The sequence below is a fragment of the Chiloscyllium plagiosum genome, chromosome 29, assembly GCF_004010195.1.
Source record: "Chiloscyllium plagiosum isolate BGI_BamShark_2017 chromosome 29, ASM401019v2, whole genome shotgun sequence".
Lineage (NCBI taxonomy): Eukaryota > Metazoa > Chordata > Chondrichthyes > Orectolobiformes > Hemiscylliidae > Chiloscyllium > Chiloscyllium plagiosum.
In genome coordinates this window covers 36,542,171-36,565,675 of record NC_057738.1, presented here as the reverse complement: position 1 = coordinate 36,565,675, position 23,505 = coordinate 36,542,171, and the positions used below count along the sequence as shown (strand labels likewise).

General features: G+C 40.8%; 1 protein-coding gene across 5 annotated transcripts in view; it reads left to right on the top strand.

The window, feature by feature from the left end:
* trak1a (trafficking protein, kinesin binding 1a) overlaps nucleotides 1–23,505 on the top strand; it is a 202,822-nt gene that overhangs the window by 103,478 nt on the left and 75,839 nt on the right. For all 5 annotated transcript variants that reach the window (XM_043719533.1, XM_043719532.1, XM_043719531.1 and 2 more), the window contains one exon: nucleotides 6,437–6,631. In XM_043719533.1, the coding sequence (XP_043575468.1) occupies nucleotides 6,437–6,631 (195 nt within the window). The remainder of the gene's footprint in view (nucleotides 1–6,436; nucleotides 6,632–23,505) is intronic.

Below are 23,505 nucleotides of genomic sequence, written 5' to 3'. Positions count from 1 at the left end.
AATCTTCTTTGTTACTTCTTCAAAAAACTCAATCACGTTTGTGAGACATGATTTCCCACGCACAAAGCCATATTGACTATCCCGAATCAGTCCTTGCCTTTCCAAATACATGTGCATCCCGTCCCTCAGGATTCCCTCCAACAACTTGCCCACCACTGAGGTCAGGCTCACCGGTCTATAGTTCCCTGGCTTGTCTTTACCACCCTTCTTAAACAGTGGCACCACGTTTGCCAACCTCCAGTCTTCTGGCACCTCACCTGTGTCTATCGATGATACAAGTATCTCAGCAAGAGGCCCAGCAATCGCTTCTCTAGCTTCCCACAGAGCTCTTGGGTACACCTGGTCAGATCCTGGGGATTTATCCACCTTTATACGTTTCAAGACATCTAGCACTTCCTCCTCTGTAATCTGGACATTTTGCAAGATGTCACCATCTATTTCCCTACAGTCTATATCTTCCATATCCTTTTCCACAGTAAATACTGATGCAAAATATTCATTTAGTATCTCCCCCATTTTCTGTGGCTCTACGCAAAAGCTGCCTTGCTGACCTTTGATGGGCCCTATTCTCTCCCTAGTTACCCTTTTGTCCTTAATATTTGTAAAAATTTGTCAAAACCCTTTGGATTCTCCTCAGTTCTATTTGCCAAAGCTGTCTCATGTCCCATTTTTGCCCTCCTGATTTCCCTCTTAAGTATACTCCTACAGAGTGACAGCAGAGTTGGACACCAAGTGGGACCCGTGGCTCTGAAAACCTGATTGTTGCAGAACTCAATTTTGAGCTGAATTGCTTCAGCTTTCCCCATATGTAGAGGTAATTTCAATTCCTAAATGCTGCATGCTGTATGGGAGGGGGTAAAACATGTATGAGTGCCCTCCAATTTTTTTTATGAAGTATGAGTGCCATTTCTCTGTGCAGCCTTTCATTATCAGAAATGAATCATTTGTTCGAAGGAGTCCTGGATTAAGGTTGTAAATGAATGGAGAGTGAAAAAACACATCAGCAGTTCGCCTGGTCATTGTCATGACTTAATCCATGCTTCGTCAGGGAATTAATAACTCACATGACAATCACTGTTGGCATCCTGAATACTGTTTAGAATCTGTTAGATGCTCTGTCTTACTGTGTTGCCTGTTCCATTTCTTATGAGGGCATTTGAAAGCGACAACTTTTAAAATGTAATTCTTGGAGTGTTGAGAGCAAACTGAGAGCGAAAGTCATGAGTGAGTAGCCTATTTTCAATAGTGCAATTGTTCAAAAAACTTCTGTTCCAACATTTGAGACATTGTCAGTTTAGATTCAGAACTTTTGGTTGCATGGGTCCTCATTAGCAGGGGAATTGAACTTGATTTAATTCTGCTGGAAAATCTGCACTTCAAGCATCCTTGATAGCAGAAAGGACTAATTTTGTTTCATGTTCTTTGTCTAATTTTCTTTCCCTCTTCCATTGATTCTTTGTCTCAGTGTACTTTTTGTAAACAGCATCAGTCTTGGTTGAGATTCTGTGACTTGCGATTGGACGAAGAATTTCCTCAAGTTTATTCACTTTTTTTTCTTTAATTTTATGAAATTAACCATATTTTCCAGTTTCTTTCACATTTTAATAATTTTTGGTCAATGCTGGGCTTCAGCCAGTGGTGCTGTCGAATCCATTGTTGGGTTGCATGCAGTGAAGTTCTGAAGCTGAATTACTTATTCTGTGCTTTCATAATTTTCACTGTACACGGAGTCTTCACAGCCAAGATTCAGAATTTGCCATGAGGTACCAAAAGGACACGTGCATGTGTCTCTTTTTTTTTTTGCAGAGGCAAAACAGTTCGGCATCTTTCTAATTGACAGTTAGATGGATTGATTTTGATTTTATTGTCATGTATACAAGTACAAAAATAAAGGAGTACAGTGAAATATGTATAAGGTCCCCACACGAGGCACTAAGTTAGGCACGAGTACCAAGGTACAGAATCTTAAGAACAAGTTAGAAGGAAGTTAAAAGTTAAACATTCAGTAACGATAGTATAGCATAAACATGCAAACTAAGATTAAAAGTGATACATTGCAGACCACCTTAGTTTTAAGTAGAAAATAAAGAAAGCTGAAAGTTTTAACATTAAATGCTTAGTCACGGTGAGACCGCACTTCGAGGAATCACATTGGAGCGAGAGACTGTCACGTACTCCTGAAAGGCCACCGTGCTGGGCTGGGACACTGCCCCGCTGGGTTGAGTCAGGGGCTGGCAGTCCATGGCCTAGAGAAGAAGGGAAAAAAATTGAAAGAAGTAAAAGAGAAAAACAGAAAAACAAATGGGCTTCATCTGAAGTGTCCTACGCTGCCGTCATCTTGGGCTTTTGCGACACAGTACTCAGATTGGACACAGTACTTAGATGGCTGAAGAAACATCCTCCCCACCAGCTTCTGGTTGCTCAACTCTCAAGTGGCCATTGTTCCAAGGAGGACAAAGACGACCCTACTAAGACGTTCTGAATCTTTCCTTGAAGCACTGCCTCATTAACATTAATCTCTTGGAGGGGCTTGCTATGGATTATTCAAAATGTTGACAGCATGTCCATTGGATTGTGACATGCAAGAGATGGAAATCAATCCTGCTTTTCAGATCCTGCCAACTCGTGGGATGTCCTGCCCCATATGCGAAAAGATTTTCAGGTTGAGAATCAAGTTGCAACGTCACATGAAGAACTACAGCAGAATCCTGTGACCTTGCATGGATGCCATCCTCTAATCAAGGGGCAGCTGATGATCTGAATAGATTTCATATTGGTTTGAGATGTTTCACTGCAAGTTCATTGCTTCGATCATCACAAGAATGGTCTGTGGATGAATGCCTTGTCACATGAAGAACAGTTGAAGACTCTATGGAGTTTAGAAGGATGAGGGGGAATCTCGTTGAAACTTAAGAATACTGAGGCATGGCTAGAGTGGACGTGGAGAAGATATTTCCATGAGTTGGAAAGACTGGACCTGAGGGCACAGCCTCAGAATGAAGATGTCCTTTAGAACTGAGATGAGGAGGAATTTCTTGGCTAGAGAGTGGTGAATCTGACGAACTCATTGCAGAGGGTTGAGAAGGCCAAGTTGTTGATTGTATTTAAGGGAATTGAGGGTTATGGGGCCAATGCAGGAAAATGGGGTCATGAAACGTATCAGCCATGATTGAATGATGGAGCAGAATTGATGGGCCAAAATCGCCTAATTCTACTTCTACATGTTATGCTCTTATGATTTTTGTAGAGGGTGTTGCACTCATGTTCTATTAGCATTGGCATGTCAGAAACTTTTATAACCCATTCGGTCCAAATATTTATAGTTCCCAGTGGATTTTTCTATTCTCCCATGTGATGATGCAAGGAATATGAGCAGGAAAGTGGTTTTGAGACCGATGATCTAATTGAATAGTGGAGCTGTCTCAGTGGGCTGAGTGGCCTACTTCTGCTTCTACATTCTGATGTTTGAAGATGATGTACAGAAGCAAGAGTGAAAGGACATAAAGTGCTGAGCCAACAAAAGCAAGGGTGATGTGAGAAGAAAAATGTTTTCACACAGTGAGTAGTGAGGGACTGGAATATACTGCTGGAAATGTGGTGGAAGTAAGTTTAGTTAAGACGTTCGAGGGCATTGGCTAATTATTTGGATAGAAGTGGTGTGCAGTGAGGGGAAAAGGCAGGAAATTGGCATGAGATAATAAACAGTGGGCCAAATGGCAGCCTCCTGCACTGTGTAACAAATCTGATTCTGAGCAACGAGTTCAGGAAGGAGAGGGAGACAGACTTGACTCAGTGAAATATTAAGAGGATTATGTGGTTTTTCTTTGAGTATTGCAGCGGTCAATTAAACAGTGAGACTTGGCAATCTTGAAAGAATTGCTGACAGTCCACTTTCAGGGAATGATGGGAAAGACATTCTGAGCATATTCATTTTGGAAGTCCATTGGAGCTTTCAGTGGAGGACAGTGGGGCTAGCTAGCTCAGTTGGTTTGATTGCATTGTGGTTCCGAATAATGACAACAGTGGTGGGATTCTTGTTCTGTCTAAGGTAGGAACTTGGGAGACTTGTCTCCTTCCTCTGCTCCCAAGTGTGAGACGCCGTGGTAAATTACTGCCATTGAATCTCTGCATCATTCTGAGCCAATGAGCTAAGGGCCTGTTTTCTGACAAAGTATGCACACTGACCTAACATCCTTTAAGGAAGGAAACTGCGGTCCTTAGCTGATCTAGTTGACACATGACAATTAGGATTGGGCAATTAGGGAGGGCACAAATGCAGGTCCACCAGCAATGCCCATTTCCTGTGAATGGTTAGGCCTGCAATTTTATGTCTGGCCACAAGGTGGGATTGTGCCAATGCTGGCAAAGTGACTGGTAAAGGCACAGCTAAACTACACCCAATGCAACTAAGAGGAAAATAAATCTAATTTAGCTTTTAAATATAAATTGCATCTTGAGTTTGGATTCTTAAACCATCCAATAAAAATATTTTAAAATAAACTAATGCAGTTTAGACCTGACTGTGGAAAGTTTTTCTAGGTGCTTGGCAGCAACTCCAACTTGTCCTCCAGTCTCCCGAAGTCAGTGTGTTGGCACTTCTGTGCGATTCTGATTCTATCACGAAAACTGAAGTTCTGGGAAATTGAATTTCTGAAAGAGGACCGGTTGGCTCAGCAATATTTAACGACTGAATGTTCCACATCTAAACCCAGACTCAGGATGAGATTTCACAAACCAGGGCTGTGTTTCCTGAAAATTGGAAAACTGAAAGGATGATTCCATCAAATTTGTCAAGATATTGAAGAACGTTTAAGGCTGATTATTTTCTATTAGTTCAGAAATTGAAGATTTTGGAGTTATTGTCTAAAAATCTGAGATCATTGGTCATGAAATTAGCTGATCCTTTACCTGGTACAAGTTTGTAACTCTTCCATAACATGGGTGTTGATGCTGAATTGATTATTAATTATAAATCTGAGATTGGTAGATTATTTTTATTGAAAGCTGAATGGATATAAGGCAAGGTGGCATGTTCACAGATCAGATGAGTTCTTTGCTGTTTGGTAGAGCTTGAATCTTACTGAGAAAATACACATTTTGTCAAAGCTTTTCATCTTTCACTCATCAGGACACTTTGCAAGCATACCAATAGAAGTGAAAACTAATTTGTAGTGCATGAGAGGAGAATGTTGATTGGTTGGCAAGTGGACGCTAGAAGATGCATTGCATGGAGAATGCACCAGTTAATGATTTTTGAAAAATAAAAGCCTTGTTTCAATTTTAAACGAGACTAGTCTGGTCACAGTGTGCACGTGTTGATGGACATGTTCTTTCCATCAACGAAGAACAAGTATTTCTTGCTAGTTGTTGCATTGAGAACAAGGCAAAAAACTTAGACAAAATTGCTACGTTAATACTAATTGAATGATGCACCAGGTTTGGTGGGCTAAATAGTCTCTTCCTATGTCCCAATCAAAGTAGTACAAGTACTAATGTAAATTAGAACTGGGTGCCTGACACCGAGCATAATTGGCGTTTACTCAGATTGAACATGTTCACCATTTCAGTGGTTGTTTTTGACAACTGTTCTTTGCCTGGCATCTGATTTGACTGAATTTGACCATGCAAAACAAATCACTTTGAATTTGAATCAGAAAGTTTACCCTTTTGGAATCTCTCTTGACTTTAAATGCTCTGATGTAAAGACGTTCCTGCTTTTCTAACTAAGAAGGTGACCAGAGATGAGTACTGTGGTGCTCAGGTTAGTTTAGCTTTAGGCCTGTTGTTCAGATCATTCTGGTAATTTGGTCCATTTTTGCCTGTGAGGAATTAGCTGCTGCATTGAGCCTGTATCATTACTAACTGAAAGGCATTGACAAACTTCAACCATTTGCAATTTTGTTTGTGACCTTTCTCTAAAACCCTCAGAACTTTCCACTCCAATTCTGGCCTTTTTCCAAATCCTCCATTCAAAATTGCACGAAGTTTGGATGGCAAACGTTGAGCTGCCTGGGCCTGAATCTTTGGAATAGTTTAAGTGCCTCTTTCTCTTTGTGTATGTTCTCTTGTGTTCTCTCATTTGCTCCATTCCCTCCTTCCCCTTCACATACTCTCTTCCTTATCCCTTTGTGCACTCTTCCTCCCTCCCCCTTGCTCTGCTCCTTCAACCCTCACCTCCTTTCCTATGTGCACTTTTTTTTTCCTTCCTCCCTCCCTTCTTCCTTCCCTTACTCACCCTCGTGCTGTCTGTCTGTCTCCCTTCCTCCCTCCGTCCCTCCCTCCCTCTCTGTCCCCCTCCTTCCTCTCCCACTCCTGATTTAGCATCACTCCTTTGATTTGCTTTGGAAATTGCAAGTTGTTGCAGATCTTTTGCAATAGTGTAGTGAAAAATTAATCTGTGATTCTAATGCAATTGCCTTGATTTACCCCCCACCAGATGTGTGCAACAGTACTGACCTTCCAGAAGTTGAAATCATCAGTCTACTGGAAGAGCAACTGCCTCATTACAAGCTAAGAGCTGATACAATTTATGGTTATGACCACGACGACTGGCTTCACACCCCTCTTATTTCTCCAGATGTTAATCTCGATCTCACCCATGAACAAATAGAAGAGACACTAAAATACATGCGTAAGTACATTCTCAATAACATTGTTAAACTTTGTGGCTGGGTGGGTTGTCTATGGTCAAAGGTGAGTGAACAATTTCAAATAAGGTGGCCTGGTAACAGCTGTGATACTTGAATGTGCATTTACATGTTGAATAGGCAGTCATATGTTTGTTTCTCAGTGGATAATTCTGTAAGATATTATTTCCACACTTTCAGCTGCATGTTCATCTTTGCTTGACATCAGTGGAAGAAAAATAAACTGTTTAAGCATTCGTTTTCCTGCAGACTGACCCTGGAGCTGAGATGACTGACCTCCAACAACTGCAACCATCTTGCTATGTGCCAGATATAACTGCAACCAGTTTGGATCCCACCCGGACCTCTCAGCTCCTGACCTCGTGCTACCTTGGTAAGAGCTGAATCTAGAGGTGAGGTGAGAATGACAGCCCTTGACATCAACACTGCATTAAATAAGTGTGGCATCAACGAGCCCTAGCAAAGCTGGAAATCTGGGAGCAAATTCTCCACTGGTCGGAGTCACCCCTTGGCACATAGAAAAATGATTTCTGGTTGTTGGAGATCAGTCATTTCATCTCTGCAGGAGTTCCCCAAGCTGGTGTCCTAGGCCCAACCATCAATGACCGTCCCCACATAAGGTCAGAAGTGGGGATGTTGGCCAATGCTTCCACAATGTTCACTACCATTCATGACTCCTCAGATACTGAAGCAGTTCGTGATCAAATACAACACCATGTGCACATGGGATTCATAGTGAGCTTACCAATTGGTAATGAAATTGGCTTAATGTTTTCTGCACTGGAGGCCTATGACCAATAGTGTTCCACAGGGATTGGTACTGGGTCCATTTTCATTTGTCATCTATATAAACAATTTAGCTGAAAATATAGGAGGCATGGTTAATAAATGTGTGGATGACACAAAGATTGGTGATATAGTGGTCAGTGAAGATGGTTATCTAAGATTGCAACAAGATCTTGGTCAATGAGCTGAGGAGGGCCAGATGGAATTTACTTTGATAGCGAGGTCTTGCATTTTATTAAAACAAATGATCAGGAATTATACAGTTGTTGGTAGGGCCCTGGATAGTGTTGTAGATAAGATACCTAAGGGTTCAGGTGCATATTTCTTTGAAATTTACATCACGGGTACACAGGATAGTTGTTAAGGCATTTAGCATGTTTACCATCGTTGCTCAGACCACTGAGTGTAGGAATTGGAACGTCATTTTAAGGTTGTACAGGACATTGAAGTCTCTAATGCAGCACTATGTGCAGTTCTGGTTGGCCTGTTATAGGAAGGATGTTCTTAAAGTGAAGGGGTTTCAGCAAAGATTTACCAGGAGGTTGCTGGGAATTGAGAGTTTCAGTTGTTCAAAAAATAATTAGTTGGGACATTTTTCACCGGAGTATAGGAGGTTGAGAGGTGTCCTGATAGAAGTTTGTAAAAACATGACTGCCATAGATAAAGTGAATAGCAAGAGCCTATTCCCTAGGGTGGGGGAGTTCAAAACTTAGGGGACTTATTGTTAAGGTGAGAGGACAAAGTTCTTCAAGATTCTGAGGGGGCAACTTTTTTTAGTGGTTCTATGTGGAATGGACTGCCAGAGAAAATGATGGATGCAGGTATAGGTACAACATTTAAAAAACGTTTGGTTAAGTATCTGAGTAGGAAAGGTTTGGAGGGATATGGGCCAAACGCAGGCAAATGTTTAGATTAGTTTGGTGTGGGCTAGTTTGACCAAAGGGTCTGTTTCCATGCTGTGTGACTCTGGACAATGTCCAGCTTAGGCTGACAACTGGCATGTAACATTGGTGCCACATAAATGCAAGGCAATGACCATCTCTAATAAGAGAGAATCTAGTCAGTGCCTTTTGACATTCAGTGATGTTGCTATCACTGAATCACCCTCTATTCACATCCTGGAGGTTATTATTGACCAGAAATTCAACTGGACTTGCCACCTAAACACAGTCGCCAGAAGAGCAGGTCAGAGACTAGGAATGCTGTGGCAAGTAAATCATCACCTAGCTCCTCAAATGCTATCCACCATCTACAAGGCACAAGTCAGATTGCGATATAATACTCTCCACTTGTCTGGATGAGTGTAGCTCCAAAGTATTTGAAGTTTATGCCATCCAGGACAAAGCAGCCTGCTTAGTTGACACCATATCTACTAACATGTGTCCCTCCTCCACCAATGCTCAGTAGCAGTGTGTACTATCTACAAAATGCACTGTAGATTGTTAGATAACACCTTCCAAATCCATGACCACTTCCATCTAGACCATCAAGGACAAGGTCAGCAGATATATGGGAACACACCATCCTCACCTCTAAATGTATTGCCTTGTTTGGTCATGGAATTCACTCTGTGAGGGCATTGTTGGTCAACCTACAGCACATGGACTGTCACTAACCTTCTGAAGGGCAAATAGAGATGGACAATAAGTGCTGGCCCAGCCAGAGATGCCCATGTCTTTCAAGTAAATTTTTAAAATTTCCCTCATTCCTAATAGTTCCAGTTTTGCTAAAACTCCTTGATACCAAATTTAGTTGAATGAGAACTTGATGTCAAAGGCAGTCACTGTCACCCCACCTTTTGGAATTCAGCTCCTTTTGTCCATATTTGAACCAAGACTAGATTGAGGTCAGGAGTTGAGTGGCCTTGGTGGAACCCAAACTGTGCATCAGTGAGCAGGTTATTGCCGAGCCAGTTGTGCTTGATAGCACTGATGACAACACCTTCCATCACGCAACTGATGGTTGAGAATAGACTGGTGGGGCAATAATTGGCTGGGTTGAATTTGTACAGAACGTGCCTGGGCAATGTTTCACTTTATCACTTAATTCCAAAGTTCTGACTGTACTGTAAGAACTAGGCTAGGGGAGCAGCAAGTCCTGGAGCACACGTCTTCAGTTCTACTGCTGAAATGTTGTCAGAGCCCATAACTTTTGCAGTATCCAGTGACTCCAACTCTATCTTAATATCTAATGGAGTAAATAGAATTGGCTGAAGATCAGTGATGCTGGGCACCACATTTATTTTGCACTTTTTCTTTCAAATAAAAATTGCGAACTCTATCTTTGAATGCTTCGATATGGACTAGAGCTCTAATATCTCAGTTTTAAAAAGGAGAGAAGTAATCCTGATCACAATGGGCCAGTAAGCATAATGTTGGGAATGCGGAAACTGAGACAAAAATTCAATGGAAGTTCTGATGTGTCCATGAAATCTACAGGTTAACAGACCAATTGAAGGTAGAATGTGCTTGAATAATTTCAGCTGAGTTCTGGTAATGGGGAAAAGGTGGTGAACATGGGATTGATGTGTTGGTGGGCATGCAAAATGAGTTTGATAAATCACAACAAAATAGGCTTGTTGTAAAATTGATGCCCCTGGGAATGAGGCACTCGGAGCGTAGAATTGGCAGACATGATTGAATGGTTGTTTGTGTTTTTTTGCACAAGAGTGATGTTACTCCTCGGAGAGTCACTCAGAATCAGATGACTTCTTTTCTGGTTTAATGGGTTTTTTGAGAGTGCATTGGACTAATCACATGTCACGGGACCAGATTAGTGATGAAAAGTATTTTTACCCAGAATTTACTTACATGAAGTATGTTACCTGAAAAGATGATGGAATTAGACTGAATTATAAATTTTATACTCTACGGATAAAACATTATCTGGGTGTACAGTAAGGACAGGATTGGGACTAACTGGATATTTCCTTTTGAAGAGATTGTGTGCACAATGCATCAGATGATCCCTTCCTATGCCATACCAAATGTTTTCCATGGTTCCAACTACATTGAGTAAAGGAAATGGAATTCGAAGCAAAAATATCGATTTCTGGCAGGATGCAATGTAGTTTCAATCTGGATGTTCAACTGGATCAAAATATTGAAGATCAAATTTAAAATATTGCAGGTGCTAGAAGCTTGAAATAAAAACAGAAAATGAGGAGGAGGAGCAATGTCTTCACTTTGAGAGTGGTGGGCCTGTGAAGTTCTCTGCCTTAGCAAGCAGTTGAGGCCAACATGCTTTTCAAGAAGGAATTAAGAGTGTATTCTTGGGGCTAAATGGAGCAAAGGGTACAGGGAGAAAGCAAGAACAGGGGACTGAGTAGGATGCTCCATCATTATCCTATCGAATAGTGGAACAGGCTTGAATGGTCTTCTCCTACTCCTCTTTTCTATGTTTCTATGTAAAAATGCTCAGCAGGATTGACTGCCTGTACTGAGGTAATAGCAAGTTGAACGTGATTTCAGTACTCCTTTTTTTAATTATTCATTCACGTGATGCGGGCAGAACTAACTGCATAGAGGCCGGTATCCCGTCACCAAATCACCCTTTATTTACTTGTGTACAGTACATGGGCTCTGACCAGCCAGCTCCAGAGGTATTCCCCAAAATGAGGAGACTCTCTCTGAATCTCCTGTTTATATGTCAGCCAGGGCTCCCTGATTTGCCCAGGTTAACAACCCCAATCAAGGATCTCATACCAAGTCAAAGATCCACCTGGCCCATGTTCTAATCAATAGGGTATGGCTGTCTGGGCCAGCATTTATTGCCCATTCCATAACTTGGTGTCTGATGAGGCAGTTTGCTGGCACTCAGATAGTCATGGATGCAAGGAAGGCATTGAAGAGGTTTCAGATGGGAGTTTCTGATCAATGTGGTGAATTATCCTCCTGCTTGGAGGAAGCAGCATGTAGTAAGAATGATAGAAGCTCTGTCAGAGGATTTGTGAATACATGGGTGTGATATGCATCCTTAGTTACTAGAATGTAAACTTGTGTAATTTAATGAAAATTGTTACTGGTGGAGCTTTTTACAGCATGAATTTGAGTAAACTTTCCTAGTGAAGGATTTGATGTGTTCTAAACGTGAGTCTTATATAATGAACGCACGAGCCAATTGACTTTTGATTCCAAATTAAATGTGTGCTCTCGTATTTGTGTATTTCTGCAAATGGCGGGAGCTTAATAATTAATTAAAATTTGAGTTACCTAATGATTTTAAACTAGTTTATGTTAAACAAAACAAAGTGACATTATGGGGTTATTGTAGATAAGAACTTCATTTGCACGTTTAATTTTGCTTTATTTGTTGACCAGATTTAGACTTTGACAAAGCAGGTATTTATTATTCATTCCTAGTTACCCTTGAAGAAGTGGTGGTGAAGCGCCTTAAATACAACTGAGTGATTTGCTAGGCCACTTCATAGACTCTTTAAGCTACAACAGTGGAGTTGTTTTTTATAATCATTTAGGCCAGACCAAATAAGATGTGCAGATTGTATGCCCTAAAGGAGATACATGAACCAGAATAAGTTTTTACAAAAATCCTGCAGTTATAGGTACCATTATTGATGTCAGCTTTTTATTTTAATTTTGTTTAATTACTTAATTTAGAATCCCCAGTTGCCTTGCCAGGATGTGCAATTTTGTTTCTGGATCATTTAGCGTAAGTCTCTGAATTAATACTTCAGTAACAATTGCTACCTTGCACGCACACCTTCTGCAGGTACCATACTCTGAGGGTTTTGGCAACCATAAGCCTCCATTTGGTTTTGTGTTCATGGATTCCCTACAGTGCTGAACGAGGCCATTTGGTCCACTGAGTTCACGCCGACCCTCCTGAAGAGCATCCCACCCAGACCTAGCCCTGACCTATCCTCATAATCCCACATTTGCCATGGCTAATGCATCTAACCTGCACATCTTTGAATTGTGGGTTTGTGTGGGTGGAAGCTCTTTCTAGCTTGTTCACCCGAGGGAAATAATGTTACTGAAAGCCTGGCTTCTACAGTCTTTAAATTAAGACCATAAGAAATAGGTGCAGAAGTAGGCCTTTCAGCACCTTGAGCCTTTTACCCCATTCAGCATGGCTGATCCAACATTCCTTATCCACGTTCTTGCCTTTTTCCATGCAGCCCTTGACTCCCGTACTGATTAATAATCTGTGTACTTCAACATTAAATATACACACCAACTCTTTTTTTCCCCACAGCTCTCTGTGATGAGGGGTTCCAAAGACACTCCACTCTCTGACAGAAGAAATTCTTCCTCATCTCAGTCTTAAATTGGCATGCTTCTATTTTGAGACCATGCTGTCTTGTCCTAGAATATAGAACTTCTTCATGTTCCCAAGCAAGGACACTTTACGAGCAGATTTTTTAATGGCACACTATGTACCTTGAGGGGTTGGTTAGCTTAGTTAGCAAGACGGCTGATTTATGATGAAGTGATGCCCGCAGTGTGGGTTCAATTCCTGCACCAGCTGAGGTTACTATTGAAGAAGTCTTCCCCAATCAATGCTATCCCTTGCCTAAGGCATGGTGACCCTCTGGTTAAACCACCACTAGTTTTTCTCTAATGAATCAGAATTTGCATGACAGCAGGTTATAGTCTAACAAGTTTATTTTAAATCTCAAACTTTCAGAGTGGTGCTCCTTAGTTAAGTGAAGTGAAGCACTCCGAAAGCTTTTGATTTCAAATAAACATATTGGACTCTAACCTGATGTCATGTGAATTCTGACTTTGTCCACCCCAGTCCAACACTGGCACCTCCACATCATCTTTAATGAGAGAGCAGCCCTATGGTCCAGTAGGAATGTTGCAACTTTACCCTTTATAAACCTCGTGGGACTTCATATAGCTCTTTGGTAAGAGATTTTTATTTGCCAGTTATCCCATGACCAATACTTTACATAAGCAAGCTATAATAGTCAATGTTAGAAAATCATAAAATGGTGGAGGACAGAAACCAACCATATGGTTCAGCTGAATCATTTTATCAGGTAATCAAAGGTTAATTGTTTTCAAACAGATGCACAATCTTTAAAAAATGTACTTGAAAGTATGTGCCTGCCTGCTCAGTGTTTGTTTAAAGTTGTGGATGGTTTATTTTATGGTGTGACCTTTTTTTTCTTTATTGAACATTCCAGTGTTTTTATTTCCTTGCATGGGTTGGGAATGTTGAACAATTAAAATTTATGTGTAAAAGTTCAAAGGCTTTGTACCTTTTTAGGGATTTCTTGACAGCATTTCTGAAATTTTACTGGCTGCATGACCCTAAGGGACTGAGGAATTCATGTCAGCAACCTCGTAGGATTATAAAACTTCAGTGAGAGTGGATCTGCAGATGTGTTGTAAAACCATTGTGTTAGTATATTGTTCATCACAATCCTACCCAGGGTGTTTTTTTCTACATTTCACAGATAATCATTTTGGTAAATCTTTGAGAGTGTTGTACCCTGGAAAGTCCAGCTTTTTAAATTCTCGCAAGAAATCATGCTAGCAACATTTAATAAAGGTGAAAGATTACTTTGCCTGTTAAAAGCAAAAAAATTGTGTTTGGGTATGGGATGTTTTGTTGTCTGTTGGTAGTACATGGGAGGCTTTTCACAGATTTCATTTCTAACCTATTGTTGGAAAATAATCCTTAATGTATTTCCCAACCCAATTCAAAGAGTATTTTACAGTGACATGGTTGTCAAGTTCTTAGTTTATTCCAGATAAATTGTAAAAACTAAGGTAATGTTTCACCAAATATATCTTAGGATGTATCATATTAATTTAATTTAAATGGTGTATGTTACTGTGCTAGAAGTTTGAGAATGCATGTTTATAGTAGTAATAAATGTCCCCACCAAGAATCTTAACTTTGAGATTACCTACCAAAAAATGTCTTGAAATTTGTTCCAGATTACCTCTATAATGTTGACTCAAATATCTATGTTTAGTTATTTTAATCAAACAGTTTGGATATGTTATGACACACTTCTGGGGCAGGTGAGAATTGAACTTGGACTTTTTTGGCCCAGAGCAAAGGACACTAGCACTTAACACACCACAAGAGCTAAGAAAGCAGTGTTTAGAAAGAAATTTATAAATCGATAGATTGGTTTCTACTGCAACAGCTATGCATGTTGGAGCTGTGGTTCTTTGCATTTGTTCATGTATATAGCTGTGTCTGTGTTATCTGTTTGACTCTTTGAGAGTTAGGTCTGACTGATGTTGAGCATTCCTTTTTTTTTAAATTAAGTCTTTGTTCTAATTCAACAAACCCCAGCCTGATACTATGTGCTTTCCCATTAAACCAATTGGTTAACTGTTTAATAAGCTCTTTGACATTGATGTCAGTGCAGTTGCATATAGCAACTAACATTTCCACTCCATCAGATTAGATTAAATTAAACTAGCCATTTATCCTTTGCTGAATTCCGTATGGTGGGGTTGTGTTTCTCAGGAGCTTAAAATGAGCAGCACAATGCCCAGCTCAGGATGGGTGTGGTAAAACAGGATGAATAGTTTAATCAGATCTTGATTGTATTTAACTCAGTGGTGGATCTCTTAAACATTTCAACTTTCAATGGATTGCAGTTCACCTGAAAGCTTTGTTTTGCAAGCCTTGTGCACGTTAAATTTTTCCACCAATTTTCAATGTGCACAATAATATCCAAGTGATATTTGAGATAGTTGCCCTAGTTATTGTGCAAATATCATGGGGCAGAAATCAGATTTCTCAAGAAAACTGCACGTAATAAAACTATAGCTGGAAATGTACCCAAATTATCGAGTGTATAAAGCACATTAAATTGGATCCTTGGGCTGTATCCTCCCAAGACAAGAGTCTGTTAATTAGGGTCAGCATTTCTACTCTTGCCCAATATATGGTTACAATTCCTCCTGGTCACATTCTCTCACTTGCAAATTAATGTATGAAAATGAACACAATGTAGGAGGAGTTGACCGCATCATCTCTGGTGTCTGCTTTCATTTCAGTAAAGTGATGGCTGATCCACCTCAACTTTACTTTCCCTTTTTCTTGTCTCTTAATGTCTTTTTATGTTAAAAAAAATCTATCCATCTCGGTCACGAATATTTTAACCTGAGGAAATGTGAGGATATGAACTTTACGAGGGAGAATTGGCGAGTTGAATATTATTTAAATGGAGAAAGACTGCAGAAAGCAATGCAACTGAAGGATTTTGGGAGTACTTGTCCATTAATCACAAAGGTAGCTTCCAAATTTCAGCAGCTAATGGGGAGGCAAATGGAATGTTGACCTTTTATTTCAAAGGGAATGGCGCATAAAAGCAGGAAAATTTTGCTAGAATTATGCAAGGCACTATTCAGACCACAGAATGCCATGAGTAGTTTTGGGCCCGTTATAAAGAAAACGGAGATTGCAAGCAATCCAGAGGAGTTCATTAGGCTGATGCCTGGTATGGAGGAGCTATGTTATGGGGCAAGGATGGATAGATTGCACTGTACTTTTTGGAATACAAAAGAATGAGAGGTGACTATTCTTGGAAGATCAACAAATCCGGAAGAATTTTTCCCCTTGTGGGGGAGTCGAGGACCAAAAGACACCATCTTTAGAATAAAGGGTCACATATTTAAAACAGAAATGAGGAGGAATTTTCATTTTGAGGGTAGTGAATCTGTGAATTTATTTTATCGTAGAGGGAAGTGAAGGGTGGATCATTGAGTATATTCAAGGCTGAGATTGATCTTTTAATCAGTAAGTGAATCAAGGGTTATGGGGAAAAGAGCAGGAAAGTGCAGTTGATCAATCAGCCATGATCTGAGTGATGACAGTGCAGACTTGATGGGCTGAATGGCCTACTTCTGCTCCTACGTGTTATGGTCTTAACTGATTCGACCACAAGTGGCTCAAAACCCTGTCATGGTCCTAAACAGCTGACACCATTATTTTAACTTAGACTGTGACCCAAAATTCTGAAGTATTCAGCCAGGGAACAAGCCACTTACTGTACAGCCTGTCACCTTCTAAAATGCTTATGCTTCATTGAGATTACCTCTTATCCTCTAACCTCCAGAGAGTAAATCAATTTTGCAGAAGATGTCGTGGCCCACACAAAAAGTATGCATTCTTGTGGTCTTACCAGTTTTGTCAGCAATTTCTAATTAGTTTAATATAAGTAGCAGAAGGTTGAAATGTGTACAGAGGAACCTTGATTATCCAAACAAGAAGGGCGGGCACTATTTCATTCGGATAATTGATTCAATGCTTCTCCTCTGGGGCTCAGAGTTTTCTGAAGTTTCCTTTTTCCTCGCTTTGCCTACCTTGCTCCCTCTCTGTCTCAGGGTTTGTTTCTGAGCAGGGGCATACCCTTGGGTGTAAGAGATCTTGCTGCAGGTCTTGCCAGTCTACTGTTCCAGGCTCCTATCATCAGTTTGCTCAATTGATTGGATAACTGGTTTGAGATAGTGTGACACCAACAGTGTGGGTTCAATTCCCACGTTGGCTAAAGTTGCCACGAAAGTCTCACTTTCTCAAGTTCTCTCCTCTCCTGAGGCATGGTGACCCTCCGGTAAAACTATCATTCTCTCTTAGGAGAGAACAGCCTGATGGTCAGGTAGGACTATGGAGAATTTACTGATTTTTTTTTTTTTTCAAATTGTCTTCCATAAAAATACCCACAAAACTATAGTAATAAACATATGTTCTTGTGTTAAAAGTATAATGGTAGCCTCATGTGAATATTTTCAGTGACTGTCCAGCCAATAACCAACTGCAAAAATAAACCATAAAATCCAGAATCCCAGAAGTTATCCAGGAATGCAACGTGACCAGTATCGTCGTCATCTGGGATCACTGGGGATTTTTCTAAATTCCTACTAACTCTAGAGAACACTATAAAATTAACTTGTGACTTGGCACAGAATAAATTAAATGTGACCTCTCTTTCCTTAGAAATTGCCGCACCTCAAATTGTTGAATGAATGTCGTTGATCTAATGCTTGGCTGCCTTGCCAGAAAAGAATGTGAAGATAAAGTCTTTTGTGAAACAAGGCACTACCAGGAGCAGTATTTTACCTCTACAATACGTGCTTCCCTGTACTTCTATTGTAACCACACCTTATTTCTAATAGACTTTCCATGACTAAGTTGTTGTCAAAATCTTTTGTGAACACCAGTGAAACATTAATATTTATACCTGCCCTTTGACACCTATCTTACACATCTATTTGTGCTATTTTATAGAAATAAAAAATATATTTTTGAACATTATACTTCCACAAGCCTTCAATAAATGCTGAAATGTCTAGCACAGTTTGGCACATGATGCCTTTGCTTGGATGTGATCTTCCTGCCACAAGAACACCATACACCTCTGCTACATGCCAACTTAATTAGATACCCACATAGAGAAAGGGAAGGAACTAATTGGGTGATCTAATAAAATAGATACGAGAGAGTCAATTTAGCCCATTGCACATTCTGCCATTCAGTGTGATCATGGCTGATCTGTGACCTAATCATTAATATCTTTAGATAACAAATCCGTCAATCAATTTTAAAATTGGTAATTAATCTAGCATCTCATTTCATTTGGGAAGGGAGTTTAAAAGGTTTCACCTTTTTGTTTAGGAGCATTTTGTATTTTCTCTGATTTTTAAATGGTGCTCTTTGGTGCCAGATTCATCAACTACCAGAGAGTAGATGGGAAGAAACTGCCTGTTTTAAGACTTTGAAAATTTTGACGAAATTGCACCCTACTCCTTTGGATTTCAGCTGATCCTATTAATTAATCTTTCAAGGGTTAATGTTTGAGACCGGGTGGAACTTAATACAATCTTAGGTGAAGAATTCTGGGAAATAGCTCTCAATTTTAAAGGGACAGATGAGTCTTCTGTGTCTCAATTTTCTTACTGGCAATGTCAAGCCAGCTAATTTAACTTGTCCTTAATTGCTATCATACAATAAACTACATCGTGTTAAGACATGAGCCACTAATTATTAAGACTCGTTAGTGGGTGTTACTGTACCACTGCAAACCAAATGGGCCCTTAAAACGCAGTCAAAGAGAAATGGTGCCAGTATCCCTCCACCAATGCAACCTTAGTTTGTGTATGCAATAAATTATATCACCTAAATATTACAGCAGCAATAGAGAATAAAATTGACGCTCACTATTATAACTACAATTAGGCACGATTCCTATTACTGCCTTAGATGGAAGGGAAAATTTATTTTGTCATTAATGAGTAACAAAAAAGAGAGACCATAGATTAGAGCAATAAACAGGAACCAACTAACAATTATCTGATGGAAACTGATTAATGCTTAGGTAAATACTGAAGTAAGGATGAGGTATTTATTTTCTTGGCAAGTGTTTGGATCAGTTTGACTTCACTGATTATGCACTTGAATCGAGTATTTGAGCTCTCCCGTTCCACTTTAGGGTTGAACACATAATCTTTGGGTAAGCAGTGTGCAGTCTTCCGTGAAATCTGACCTGCTATCAGATTTAACTCTCTCTGGAATACTGCAGCTTTCTTCAATCCTTCCAATGGGTAGAAATAACCAAGTTGTTAAGATTTTAAAAGGAAAGTTGTCTGGAACACCTAAGCCTGGGCCGACAGCATCCATTCCCAGGAGCAATCAATACTGTTGCTTCCATTGGAGCATTGTGATTTAATAAAGCAGGATCCACCTGAAGTCGTATGCATTGCCTTTGGATTTGGACGTGCGCATCAATGCCTTGCTGTCTTGTGCCAAACTCAGTTTTTGCCACCTGAGTTTAGTCTTGTATGTTCTTTGGAACCTATCAATTGTTTGTACCGTTTGGTTTTACAAATTAATGCAAGTCATAAAAAGAAAAGTCTATGCCTAGCCAATTCCTCTGTCATTGCAATGGCTTCTCTCTTTCTTGTTCTATACCTACCCCAGATTTCTAGTAGTTCTGAAGTTAAGGGAATTATGCATTTAATCTATGAATATCTATTGAGCATGTGTATAGTATATTAGGTTATAGTAACTTCAGGTCAAATGTGACTGGGGCTTGGGTCTGCAGCACTCCAGATGAGATGTTCTCTTATACCACTGTAATAAATAGTTACATTCAGCAAAATCTGTTCGTGTTCACCAAGTGTGGACCTTCATTGGATAACAATATCCATGTCTGGTCAAGGATGGATTTGACGAAGGCTTTTCTCTCCATTGTCCTCAGTACCAGCACAAACTGAATTGGGGAGAATACGTAAGTATTGACCTGGGCATCAGGGATGAGATGTTTGCTTTCCTCCTTTGCCTTGCCTCATCATGAACTGGGTTAGGAGTATCCTTTTGAGCAAGAATAAGTAACCAGCCTGAAGTGACGGTGAAGAGTGGAAGAATGAATGGTTGAAAAAGGATAAGATTACCAGCAACTCGAACTGAGGTCAGGCATTGTGGATTGGATTGAAGGGGGGAAGAGGTGGATAAGTGTGAAAGTGAGCAGAGAACTTTTGAATAATGAGGAAGTAGGTCATTAATAGTGATGAATTTTGTAGAGCTGTTTTGAATTAGTCCTGGAGGGAGTTGAATTCCTCTGAATTGACATGGGTTTGAATTTTGGAAACTGACTAAACGTCTGTAAAGAAGCAATGCAAATGATAGGAATCATAAGCCGATTTGCTCTTGACCTTCAACATTGCTTCTTGTAGTTCAAAATGTAAGCCTTGTCATCACCTCTACAACCAATCACTAGGTAAACCTGGTGTGGATTCTGCCAGTGTTTTTGAAAAATTCTGAATGTGGATACACTGTACTTGTATTTTAAACTATGAAGTTTGCATAATTATGGTTCCATAATAGTCTGGGTTAATTAGTCATGATCTCCTAGTTTCTTTTTGAAGCTTTGAATTGTCCTCCATAATTGCTCTGTAATAAAGTAGAACTTCTAGTTAGAAGCATGCACCATTTTAGCCCAATATCCAGCTTCTAAGAAGGGTACTGCGTTCACAGCTGTTTCTTTCTGCAGAATTTGTTGCCAACTGTGAATTTATATGCATCGATTTGCACTATAATGCCTTCTAACTTGAGTTTTTGAATAAAGGAAACTGACCATTGCTGAGGATCAGTCTTAATTCAAAGTTTAGTGCTCCTCTAACCCCAACCTACTTGTGTCTACTGCTACCATGAGGTCTTCTCCTGTGGTATGATGATGCCTTTTCATTGCAAATATTGAGGCTTCTACTGTGTAAGGTCCAAGGCAGGTGATTGGGCACTAATCTTCCCGAGTGTCGTGGCACTGCCCCAGATGTGTCTCACATCTTGCCACCTTCTAGATTATGAAGTTCTACAAACTTATTTGGATTCTTTATTCAATCACATGATGTTGGCATCACTGGTTGGACCAGCATTTATTGGGCCAGAGTCCATCACATTACTGTCGGTCAGACTAAGTAGTTTCCTTCCCCAAAGGACATTAGTGACCCAGATTAGTTTTTACAACGACCACAATTTCCCCCCAGACATGATCGACGATGCCCTCCACTACATCTCCTCCACTTCCCGCCAGGAGGACCAGTTCAAAATACGTACAACACAGATGGCCTCCATCTTCAAAGACCGCAATTTCCCCCCAGACATTGTCGACGATGCCCTCCATCGCATCTCCTCCACTTCCCGCTCCTCCGCCCTTGAGCCCCGCCCCTCCAACCGCCACCAGGACAGAACCCCACTGGTCCTCACCTACCACCCCACCAACCTCCATATAGAGCGTATCATCCGCCATCATTTCCGCCACCTCCAAACGGACCCCACCACCAGGGATATATTTCCCTCCCCTCCCCTATCAGCGTTCCGAAAAGACCAATCCCTCAGTGACTCCCTCGTCAGGTCCACACCCCCCACCAACCCAACCTCCACTCCCGTGCAGAGGATGCAATAGATGATGTGTGTGGAGGTGCAAGTGAATCTGTGGCGGATATGGAAGTTTCCTTTGGGGCCTTGGAGGAAGGTGAGGGGGGAGGTGTGGGCGCAAGTCTTGCACCTCCAGCGGTTGCAGGGGAAAGTACCGGGAGTGGAGGTTGGGTTGGTGGGGAGTGTGGATCTGACGAGGGAGTCCCGGAGGGAGTGGTCTTGATTGGAATGCTGATAGGGGAGGGGAGGGAAATATATCCCACCCCCACTCCGGCCTATCACCCTCACCTTGACCTCCTTCCACCTATCCCATTTCCAACGCCCCTCCCCCAAGTCCCTCCTCCCTACCTTTTATCTTAGCCTGCTGGGCACACTTTCCTCATTCCTGAAGAAGGGCTCATGCCTGAAACGCGATTTTCCTGTTCCTTGGATGCTGCCTGACTTGCTGCGCTTTTCCAGCAACACATTTTCAGTTATTTTTTACAACAATCAACAATGGTCATGTGGTCATGATGAGACTCTTAAATTCCAGATTATTTATTGCATTTAAATTCTACAATCTGCTGTTATGGAATTTGAATCCAGATCCCCACAACACCACCAGGGCCTTTGTGTAAATAATCTAGCAATAATATCACAACCCCTCCCCACTCCCTCACCCTGTCCCTTACTGCCATGCTCCAGTCTTTGTGCGTTTGCAAGAGCTGGTACTGCTGTGTCACACCAGCCCAAAGATCTAAATTGATTTGATTTATTGTAGACATGTGTACCTAAGTACGGTGAAAAACATTGTGTTGCATTAGAGCAAATCAGACAGGTTACAATTGCACAGGAGGTGTGCAAAGCAAGATCAACATTATTTGAAGTTAGGCCATTCAGTCTAATAATGGCAGGGAAGAAGCTGTTCTTCAACCCGATGGCCCCCTCTCTTAGCTTTTCCCTTCTTAGTGAATTACGATTCTTTGTGGCAACTCCATATGCCAAACCAGCTGCTTGAAGTCATAAGTGAGTGTTGGAGAATGTTGAGGCATCTGTTTTCCCCTACCCCCACACCCTTTTGATGTGCATGTGGAGTTTGGAAGGCAGTAGAGATTGCCACCTCTCCAAATATTTACATAGATTTCGTGCACACTATCTAAATTGAGTCCAATTCCTTAAGCAACATGCAAAACCTAATGGTTGCTCATGCTATATTACGAGGAGAAATTGAGGGATGAACTGCCAGACTAACCATTTTGTCACCATATCACTTTGCAAACAGGCTGTCTGCAGCCACGTTTTAGCAAAATTCATTAGATGACCCTCTCCATGTCCTGTTGCCTGGACCTTTAGTCTCCACACCTCTCAGCCAGGCTCCTGAGAGATCTTCAAACATTAACTGGATACTTAATACTTTCCACCCTTTTTATATTTAACCTTAACAGTAGAATAAACTAAACATTAACATGTTTGACTGGAAACAAGAGATGACATATCTTTCATAGTCTGGTTCTCTTGTAACGTGTTTGCTTCCCTCTAACATTTTCCCTCTGTCACGTGTGAACAGAAATGTTAATGCCATGGACTGGCTTGCAATGTGAATACTTATAGTTGTGGGGAGGTGGTGATGTTACTGAACTAACACCCAGGCTAATGTTCTGGGTTCAAATCCCACCATGGCAAATGGCAAAACTCGAATTCACAATCTAGAATGAAAAGCTAGCTTAATGACGACATGACCGTTGTTGATTGTGATAAAAGCCTATCTGGTTAGTTAATGTCCTTAAGGGAAAGAAGTCTGACATCCTTACCTTGTCTGGCCGATGTGTGATTCCAGACCACAGCAATGTGGTTAACTCTTGACGAAATGAGGGAAGGGCAATAAATGCTGCCCTAGTCAGTGATGCCCACCATTCTGTGAATGGGTTTTTTAAAAAAAGTGCAAGTTTTGAATATTTGTGCAGACTTTCTGCTGCTGATCTCTATATCACACTATGAGAAGGGCACATGGAGATGAAAGACTCCGATAATAACTCCCCTGTGTCAGTCGCCCCCTTCGTTTCTCCACACGGGACTGAGGTATGGGCTTTTATTGGTGCATTTTATTTTCCCTTGCCTGATTTGGGGTGCTTTGTTCCATGAATATCAGGCAAACTCCCTTGAATGGGTAGTTGTCTATCACTTGGATTTGCGCATGGTGCCTAATGTGTTTGTCAACCCACCTAAG